The 9,701-nt window shown below is 51.3% G+C and overlaps 1 protein-coding gene across 5 annotated transcripts in view; it reads right to left on the bottom strand.

Moving 5' to 3' along the window:
• cdc42bpab (CDC42 binding protein kinase alpha (DMPK-like) b) overlaps positions 1-9,701 on the bottom strand; it is a 69,413-nt gene that overhangs the window by 2,745 nt on the left and 56,967 nt on the right. For 2 of the 5 annotated variants that reach the window (XM_040017376.1, XM_040017375.1), the window contains exons 25-43: positions 9,008-9,046; positions 8,544-8,663; positions 8,170-8,250; positions 7,986-8,091; positions 7,759-7,895; positions 7,469-7,608; positions 7,020-7,101; positions 6,578-6,797; positions 6,270-6,332; positions 5,917-6,170; positions 5,703-5,827; positions 5,412-5,626; positions 5,153-5,250; positions 3,349-3,433; positions 2,866-2,989; positions 2,506-2,623; positions 2,161-2,278; positions 1,914-2,071; positions 1,109-1,183 (exon numbers count right to left, since the gene is read on the bottom strand). In XM_040017376.1, coding sequence (XP_039873310.1) covers positions 1,109-1,183; positions 1,914-2,071; positions 2,161-2,278; positions 2,506-2,623; positions 2,866-2,989; positions 3,349-3,433; positions 5,153-5,250; positions 5,412-5,626; positions 5,703-5,827; positions 5,917-6,170; positions 6,270-6,332; positions 6,578-6,797; positions 7,020-7,101; positions 7,469-7,608; positions 7,759-7,895; positions 7,986-8,091; positions 8,170-8,250; positions 8,544-8,663; positions 9,008-9,046 — 2,358 coding nt within the window. The remainder of the gene's footprint in view (positions 1-1,108; positions 1,184-1,913; positions 2,072-2,160; positions 2,279-2,505; positions 2,624-2,865; positions 2,990-3,348; positions 3,434-5,152; positions 5,251-5,411; positions 5,627-5,702; positions 5,828-5,916; positions 6,171-6,269; positions 6,333-6,577; positions 6,798-7,019; positions 7,102-7,468; positions 7,609-7,758; positions 7,896-7,985; positions 8,092-8,169; positions 8,251-8,543; positions 8,664-9,007; positions 9,047-9,701) is intronic. The other 3 variants (XM_040017377.1, XM_040017378.1, XM_040017379.1) reach the window with 3 other exon arrangements.

The raw sequence follows: 9,701 nt of genomic DNA, 5'->3' as shown, positions 1-9,701 counted from the left end.
AGAGGGAAGAGTTGGAGAAATTAGACGATCCCTTCCACAAAGTAAACTGGGACGCGTACGACAGATGAAGCTGCGCCTCGGTCTGCTCCTAACAGCTACTGATGACGAGTGCTTGCTGCACATGCACTGCTCATTAATCTGCTTTTTGTGACGGCGGGGCAGACAGGAAGTCAGACTGAGTGACGCTGACCCGCCCCCGCCTCGTCTTCCGCTTATGCAGATGAACGGCTCGATTGACCAGAAACGATCAGCTGAAGGAAAACAAACATGCAGGCAGGCCGAGCTGGTGGTGTGTGTGTGGGCTTGCTTCACCCTTGTACAGCGTGTGAGGCTCCTTCCAGCTCACTGATGTCCTGAGTGTTTCATACACTGTGTAATGTACGTTTCTTACAGTTCACCGATCCAATCGTCTATTTATATCCCATCTAAACACACCCCACCTATAAAACATTAAAGAGCACAGTCACACTACGGCTACACGAAGCACAGCTGCACGAGTCCGTGTAGATGGGCAGCAAAGGCGCAGCTACACTGCTCCCGCCCACATCGACCTGACACGCTCAAGCATGCACACTCTTGTTCTCTGTCATGAGAGAAGTTTTTTCCTTTGTGTGTGACGGCACAGTCTTATAACCAGGGGCCTCCTGGGGGCACCACCAATATAACGAGGAAACATCATGCATTGAAAACTTGTGTGGATTATTAATGCCAATAAATTTATCTGTTTATTCAAGTTTGTGACATCGTTCCTTTACTATGTATTCATTTCCCATCACCTGCTGAGTAACCAGAGGTCTGGTTGTGCTCTGAGCTGACAGCTCCTGGTTAGGAAACATGGGCAGGCCATCGGGGGCAGCATGGAAGCACACATGCTCTGTGATTAGCGATGGTGAAGCAGCGCCGCGCCACTCCATCGGCAACGAAAGGCGATGACACGAAGGCCAGATGGTGCAGCTGAGAGATGCAACAAACCAATCAGAGGCTGCTGATGTGACGGCGCTGAAATGGTGCAGCGAAGGCGACTCAGTGATGTGTGTGTGTGTGTGTGTGTGTGAGATACACAGTGACACGGTGCTCTCAGTTGTGTGTTTGCAGCTGTTGACGTTACCTTCATCTTACTAAGCAGGGTCCTTAAAGCCCTTTTCAGATCGGGGGTCTTCTCCGACGGTGAGACTGCCTGCCACTGCAGAGGAGAGTTCAGACTCAGCGCCCAGCCCACAGACAACATGCTGGGGTGGGGAGGGATGAGGGGAAAGGGAGGGGGACAGGCACGAAGCAGGGAACAGCTGAGTTAGGATGGAGGGAGGCGAGATGGGGCAGGATGGAGTTGACAACGTCCAATGGGAAGGGAGGACCAGCAGGGGGAATGACAGGGGTCTGGGGGGGGCAGACGTCGCCCATAATTGCTGTTTTTATTTTTTTCCTGTACTCTCGATCAGAGTCACTTCATGCGAGTGAAAACAACTTAGAAGTGACGTTGCCGGAAACCATTATGAGCGATGTTGCACCACCAGTGCCAGACTGGAGTCTGATTGGCTCTCATCCGACCTAAAAGCAAGAATCACGGCAATAACGGCCTCTGCTGACATCACAGGGAGCTAACACCTGCGGAGCGATGGGATGAGGAGCGCGGCCTGCAGATGTCGGGATGCTCGTGACTGATGGAGGAGTTTGGTTCAAAGGGGAGTACAGGCAGTTTCTGCTGATAAGGTCTACCTGCTAAAGCTCACGACAAGAAAACAGCCGTCTCTATGTGGACGTCATACGAAGCTGATGTTTGATTGACACGATGTTGCAGGTTCGAGCCAACAGCCAGTAAAAACTGAGTTATTTAGTTAATGTTAGTTTGTTTGGACGAAACACTTTGTTTAATACTCAGAGTCAACCTCACACGAAGCTGCACGTTCACTGACCTCTCTGTCGAACTGTGAGAGCGGAGCATCACCGCAGTCCACCCCTCCGCCAGAGGACAGGGAGCTCTCGGAAGGAGAGGTCATGGTCTGGCGTTTGGACCCGTAGCTTCCTCCTGACAGCTCCCTGCGCAGAGCGCTGCCATTCTGCGAGGACGAGCCTGCGGAGACGAGAGGAGGCGGCGGACATGAAGCCACAGACAGACGAACCTCCCTGAACGTGAGCTCTAACACGACTGCCGGTACTCACGTATGCCCAGTCCGCTGCTCGCACTCATGGAGCGGCCCGGCTCGGCCCGGTTCTTGGTGATGGAGGGAATGCTGACGGAGCCGCTGAACCCCGCTCGGCTATCCTGAACACGGACGTTCTGGTTTAAACACGCAGAAAACAAACACACAGAGTGCAGTGCGGGGGGAGAGGAGTGAGGAGGGTGCACGTAAACACACACACGGGGCAGAAAAACATGATGCATGCTCTCTACAGACACACAACTCAGGACCAGACAGTGTCAGTGTGGGGGGGGCTTCAGTATGTCAGGGATGGCACGCTCACATGACAGGATAAGGAAGCATGTTCGTGTGTTTGCAGAGGTACCATGGGCAGATCCTTCAGGATCTGGATCCCATCTCCTGGTCCCATGTGAGCCACGTGGTTGAAGTTGGTTGGATTGGAGATCAGTTTGTTCCTCATCTCGGGATCTCGCAGCATCTCTCTGGAATCACAGACACAGGATCAGCGCGTCAAAGACAGCAAAGAGGTTTTTCCTCCCTACAAGGATGATGCTAATACAGCTGGTTCAGTTAAAAATACAGATCGCCAACCATCGGGCACAGGCCATCATCAGCATTAGAAAGCAGCTCAGAGTAACAGAACGTGGCGAGAGCAGCTCTGGGGAAATAACGGCGAATTCTCCGAGAGCTCCCGGCGGCGAGTACAGAGCTTCAGGTAAACTACCTCCTCTGCTGAAGTCGCTCCTCTTCGGGCACTCTGAAGGAGTAGCGTCTCTTGTTGTTCATGCTGCGCACCATCTGCTTCCGGCTGTTGTCTGACGTCTCCGGGACGACCAGCTCGTCGCCCTCTGAAAGATCAACAAAGATCATCGTTTGGCTGCTGATGCTGGACACAGATCGAAACCAGAGGAAGATTCAAACTGGCAACAGAGAGGAGCGTTTGTTTTTATGCGACTTCCTTTAACTTATTGCACGTGACACAAACATCAGCCGCTTCCATCTGTGAGGGTCGTGATGACGGCCCAGCGCACACCTGACGTTTGTCACGCTGTAATTTGGTCTTACGCTGTCATAAGCAGCTCACATCAGCTGGACCCTGACCTGCCACTGCAGTAGTTTGCAGGTAATAAAGACATTTAACAGCAAAATGCTAAAAAGAGACTGAGGACGTATTTTTCCCCTCACACGGCACAGAGAGCGATCTTACCGGCCATCTTGTTCCTAAAGTAGATAAGGCGCACGGTTTCCAGCCCCAGCAGGTTCAGAGAGCCGTCCACATTCAGAGGTCGCATCTGGAGGGGAAGAGAGAGAGATCAGCAAATCTGCTGAGATTCAGACCAACGTGTGAGTTTAGTCCCTGGAGTCACCTCACACACACACACACACACACACACACACACAGACAGACACACGTATACAGACACACGCACACAGACAGACACACGTATACAGACACACGCACACGCGCACACACACACACGCATACAGACACACACACACACACAGACACTCACGTATACACACACAGACACTCACGTATACACACACACACACACACACGTATACACACACACACACACACACGTATACACACACACACACACACACGTATACACACACACACACACACACGTATACACACACACACACACACACACACACACGTATACACACACACACACACACACGTATACACACACACACACACACAGACAGACAGACACACGTATACAGACACACGCACACGCACACGCGCACACACACGCACACGCGCACACACACATACACGCATACAGACACACACAGACACTCACACACGCATACACAGACACTCACACACGCATACACACACACACAGACACTCACACACGCATACACACACACACAGACACTCACACACGCATACACACACACTCACACACGTATACACACACACACACACACACACACACGTATACACACACACTCACACACACACACACGTATACACACACACACACACACACACGTATACACACACACACACACACACACGTATACACACACACACACACACACACACGTATACACACACACACACACACACACACACATATACACACACACACACACACACATATACACACACACACACACACACATATACACACACACACACATATACACACACACACACACACACACATATACACACACACACACACACACACATATACACACACACACACACACACACATATACACACACACACATATACACACACACACACACACACATATACACACACACACACACACATATACAGACGCACACACACACAGAGACGCACACAGACACACACGTAAACAGACACACACACACAGAGACGCACACAGACACACACGTATACAGACACACACGTATACAGACACACACACACACGTATACAGACACACACACACACGTATACAGACACACACACACACGTATACAGACACACACACACACACACATATATACAGACGCACATATATACAGACGCACACACACACACAGACACACACAGACACACACGCACACGCACACAGACACTCACTCGCGCACACAGACACTCACTCGCGCACACAGACACGCACACAGACACACACACACACGTATACACACACACGTATACACACACAACACAAACACACACACACACGTATACACAACACACGTATACACCACACGCCCCCTATACACACACACGTATCCACACCCCCCACCACACACACACACTACAACCCTAGCGCACCCGCACACAGGACACTCACTCGCGCACACAGACACGCACACAGACACTCACTCGCGCACACACACACACACACACGTATACACACCACAACCACCACACACACACACACACACACACACACACACACACAGACACACACACACATCAGTGTTTAAAGCCGACTGATCGGTGCAGCCATCAAAGGTCAGACTGAGCTATTTCCAAAGCTGCTGAAGCTTCGGTCACTTCCACACTGACCTTTTTGACCGGGATGGTCTGAATCCACTCCATGGTGTTGACATCAAACACGTCCACGGCGTTCTCGCTGTACACGGACAGGTAGGGGGCGTTGTAGCCTGAGGAACATAATACAGCAGTGTCACTCTTTCAGATAAAAAGTACACAAACGGCATCCTGTAAGAGCCCAACAGTCACGCTGACTTGTATAAGCACAGGGTGACGGCCCGCACACACGTGTCGCATTCACACATCTGTGTATCAAACTGCGCGCACTCACAGGCAGCGATGGGCACAGCCGGCCACATGAGCTCCTGCTGCCGCGACCTGCGGCCCTGTGAGTCCACGTACACCCCGATGGCACTGAAGCACAGCAGCAGCTCCTTGCTGGAGATCTCCACGGCACAGAGGGCGTCCAGGCCCTGCTGAGGGATGAAGGCCAGTGTGTGGTCCTCAGCGTGGAGCAGGCTGACAGGGGACATGTCCCCATGGACACTGTGGAGGGTTTCAGGAGCACAAAGTCAGACTTGTGTACGCTGAAGGGGAGCGCAGCTGTAATGATGTAAAGTACCTGTAGCGCATGAAGCCAGACGGATAGCCCACACAGAGACGCTCACTGAGCAGACCCATCCACTGAACCGGCCCCGGGGCCTGCAGCTCCCGCAGCCGACGGTGACGCATTTTACTCTTATTCACCTGCAGGAGTGTCAGCACATCACATCAGGTCACATCAAGTGAGCAGTGGCAGAAGCCTCGAGGGTTAGCGAGCGTGAGCTTTTTCTGACCTCGTAACATATGATTTTATTCTTCATGGCCACGCAGAGGCAGGTGATCGAGCCGTTGCGGACCGGACCCGACACGATGGTCTGGCAGCCTTTCGTCTCTGCCAGCTTGTAGAACTCGGTCTCGCGGCCGTCCAGGGCCTGCGAGGGGAAGAGGCGGACGTGGCGGTTCCTGCCGGAGATGACCGCCAGCAGCTGCTCCTGGAGCATCAGGTCAATGTGGTGCACCTTCTTGTTGTCCCCCACCCGGATTATCTCTGAGGACAGAGGGAGGAGTGAGGGAAACGAGGCAGAAAGCAGAGGCGACACGAGTCGCACAACCGGGAACACACCAAAAACACCAACACAGATCCTACCATCTTTGGTGACATGGATGACAAAAAGGCCTTCCTCGTTGCCCAGGGCGACGCGCTCGTGATCTGAGAGTGAAACGAAAGAGGTGAGACAGCAGCGCTAAGGAGAAAGACTGTACTGAAAACTTTCAGCTGCTTTCTTTGCGGTCAAAACGCTCGATAAACTGCTGGGAGGGTGTTTGTCTGACAGCAGGTAACAGCTGTGATGATTAAACGGTGCATTTCTAAAACACGACTGCACTCGGCTCAGACGACAACACAAAGAGTTGGTGGGTCGCCATTTTAACACTTGCTGAGGGTTGAGCGCCCACCTATGATAGCAGCAGACTGTGTCGTCTTGATGAGGGGCAGGGTGCTGTCGTAAGCCTCCTTGGGGACGTAGACGAAGCGCTCCTTGAGCTTGTTCCTCTTCAGGATGCGGTGGAGCTCGTTGAGGAGGCCCACCCACTTGGTCCTCTCCTGGTCGCTGTCGGCCAGGATCAGGATGGAGGGCTTGTGGCTGCTGGAGGGGGACAGCTGGGACGCCGTCACCTGAGGAAAGAGGAGGACGATGAAGGGTCGCATTATGTGTTTGAAAGAGATTATTTTGGCGTTTGACGCATCTCTTCTTCAAGTTCATCCAGTTGTCATAATATGGTTCCTTTGGCAACGACATCCAAAGCAAGACAATCATTAGAAATACAAACATGACTGTGCACACAGCCCTGACCTTTAACCTCCAGGAGCCGCTTTACGGCGTGGACAGGTACTCACTCTGAATATACAGGGAATGTCCTTGCGGCTGGCGTGGATGACATCAGAGGCCAGGACTGAACTGACTGAAAACTCTTCATCCCTGGGTGAAAGATGGAGGTCAGTGTTTACGTTTCATCGATGCTCGTCACTAAAACATGTTGAAGAAACCCATCGACTGTAAGCGTGCTACGGACTGGACACCAGCTGATGGCCGAGCTCCACTTTGTGTCATTATTTTAACGACAGATTCATTTTTCTCTTTTTTAAACGAATCTTTGGGCTTAAATGTGTCAGAAAACAAAGATTTCCATCATAATTTACTCGCATGCGTCTGTAAAACACGTTTTATCCAAACACAAAAGTCACGTTCTGGGGACTTTTACTGACATTTACTTAGAAACCAACAACTGAAGCAGGCAATTCTTCCTCAAACGCTTAAAGCATTTCTTAGTTTCAGGAGTTCTTACCTCATGTCTATGACTTGACTGACGACCACACTTGGCTGTGTTGCTTTTCCTTCTCCCAGTTCATAGAGGAACAATTTAAAGTCACAGACCACAGCCATCGCCCTCTGCCAGCCCTTTTTCACCCCGGTTGGTTTGGGCACCTGCAAACAAACAGTTCATTAACAGACCTCTTAGATCTGTGCGTCAGTGCGATCAGTCCTGCATCTCACGAAGCGTCTAAACAGCGAGGATCCTACACACTGCAGACATTTGCGTTCTTTAGAGCCTCGCAGGTCTGAGGCTTCACTCACCCTGACGTGTCCTTCGTAAGCAGTACCGATCCCCCTCTGAGGGTCGATGCCCAGCGGGCCCTTGGTCTGGTCCTGCGGCACGGGGCACACAGCTGGAGCTTTGTCCGCACACGTTACATGGCAGGAAAAGTTGCATACTAGAAGCACAGAGGGAGACGGGTCAGGGCTGTGACTGTAGGAGTACTGAATCGTGTCAAACACCCCCCGTCCGTTCCTCTCGCGCTCACCTTCGCACGTACAGCCTTGACGGATGAGCCCCACCATCAGAGAGGTGCACTGGTTACACTTGGTGGGTGTGTTGAATGTCTTCACTACAAACTGATGTGCTTTGGGCTGCAGAGGACATAACGAGCGGTTATCAAACAGAAACTTGAGCCGTGGTCGTTCAGCAGCGAGTAACCGATGACCAACCTTAGGTGAGGAGCGCCCGATACTGCCATAACCTCCTGAGCGCATGGTGGGCGTCTGAACTGAGCGAGGATGATCGATCAACTACGTGAACAACAACACAAAGAACATCATCACTGTTTCGTCCTATAAAAAGAATCGTCGTGTCGCAAAGAACAAGCTTGGTGGAGCTTCAGGATCACACAGATGTTCAGCCATGAGAAGATCATCGCCATGCTGGACAAACGAGCTGCCAGTGATTTTTCTCTGATGTTTACTTGCTGCATAATATTTAACCTCAGTCTGAAAGCACTGGCGGCTCATGTGCTGCTGGTCAGCAAACGAGGCTGAGACCCTGGAGCTGTGGGTTTCTTGCACAGATTTAGGGAATGTCTAACCTCTATTGGCTCCATGTCACTAGCCATGGAAGGTGAACGAGAGCGGGGCTTAAGGTGGGACTTGGGGTCATCTTCCCGAGACGGAGTGTTGGAGGGGGTGAAGTTATCCACAGAGTCCACCTGTGGAGAGAGAGGACAGTAAGAAAGGTGCGACAAACGGGAGGAGAGGGAGGAAGGTGTAAAAGGAAGGCGACGAGGGAAAATGAAGAAGAACAGATTAATGACACAAACCACCTAGCCAGCATTCATGCTAATAGGAAAGGGCTGTCACCACAATACACACAGCAAACACATTCACTGAGCTTTCAAAGCACAACAGTGTCACACATGCATCCACCAGAAACCATGCAAACAAAGCACCTGCAGCACCACAGACAGGCACAATCGGACAAATTCAAACACCTGCCATGCAAACACACAAATGAACCAGCGTGACAAGACTACACATCTGTGATGGTGCTTACACGTCTGCCTTTGCTAGCTGGGCCGACGGACGGCGAGTGCTTCAGTGGCAGGAGGAGAGGCAGAGACACAGATGAGTCAGAAAGGCTGAAAACATCTTTAAACAGACTCAGGGAGACATGAAAACGGGAGAAAAGGCTGTTCTACATTAGACCCGTGATTCCCGACCGATGCAGCGTTTCCTCTGCAGCACAATGAAACTAATAGAAAACCATCGATTTACATTTCTAACAGCTCTAGCTCATGATTCACCACAGCTGGATCCATCAGCTTCTGCTCAAACATTTTTCAGTTCAGTCGCTTTGTTGAATTTAAGCTGCTTGTTTCAGTCAAATGAACTGTGCAATATCACGCTGGGGCCACGCTGGGGCCACGCTGGGGCCACACTGGGGCACAGCGAGCCTGGTTGGGAAGCACTGCATTAGATTCCTGTATCCATGAGGCTTTGTGCTGCAGACATGGTGGAAACGTACACGTGTAATATGGAAGGAGCTACTAAGGAAATGCAGCACAGAACAGCGACAGGCCTGACTGGAAAAATACTTCAAGTTTGTGAATAATGTTGTTTTCTCAGGTTCTCGCTCTAGAAAGCCAAAGTAGAGCCAGTCCAGCAAGCATCTAAATACAAGGACTACAAGAAATGTCCACCTTCACAAGTGTTCATACTAAATACTGAATTAAACTATAAAGCCATGT

Source organism: Simochromis diagramma, unplaced genomic scaffold, assembly GCF_900408965.1.
Source record: "Simochromis diagramma unplaced genomic scaffold, fSimDia1.1 OVJJ01000802.1, whole genome shotgun sequence".
Lineage (NCBI taxonomy): Eukaryota > Metazoa > Chordata > Actinopteri > Cichliformes > Cichlidae > Simochromis > Simochromis diagramma.
This window is presented reverse-complemented; position numbering and strand designations above follow the sequence as displayed.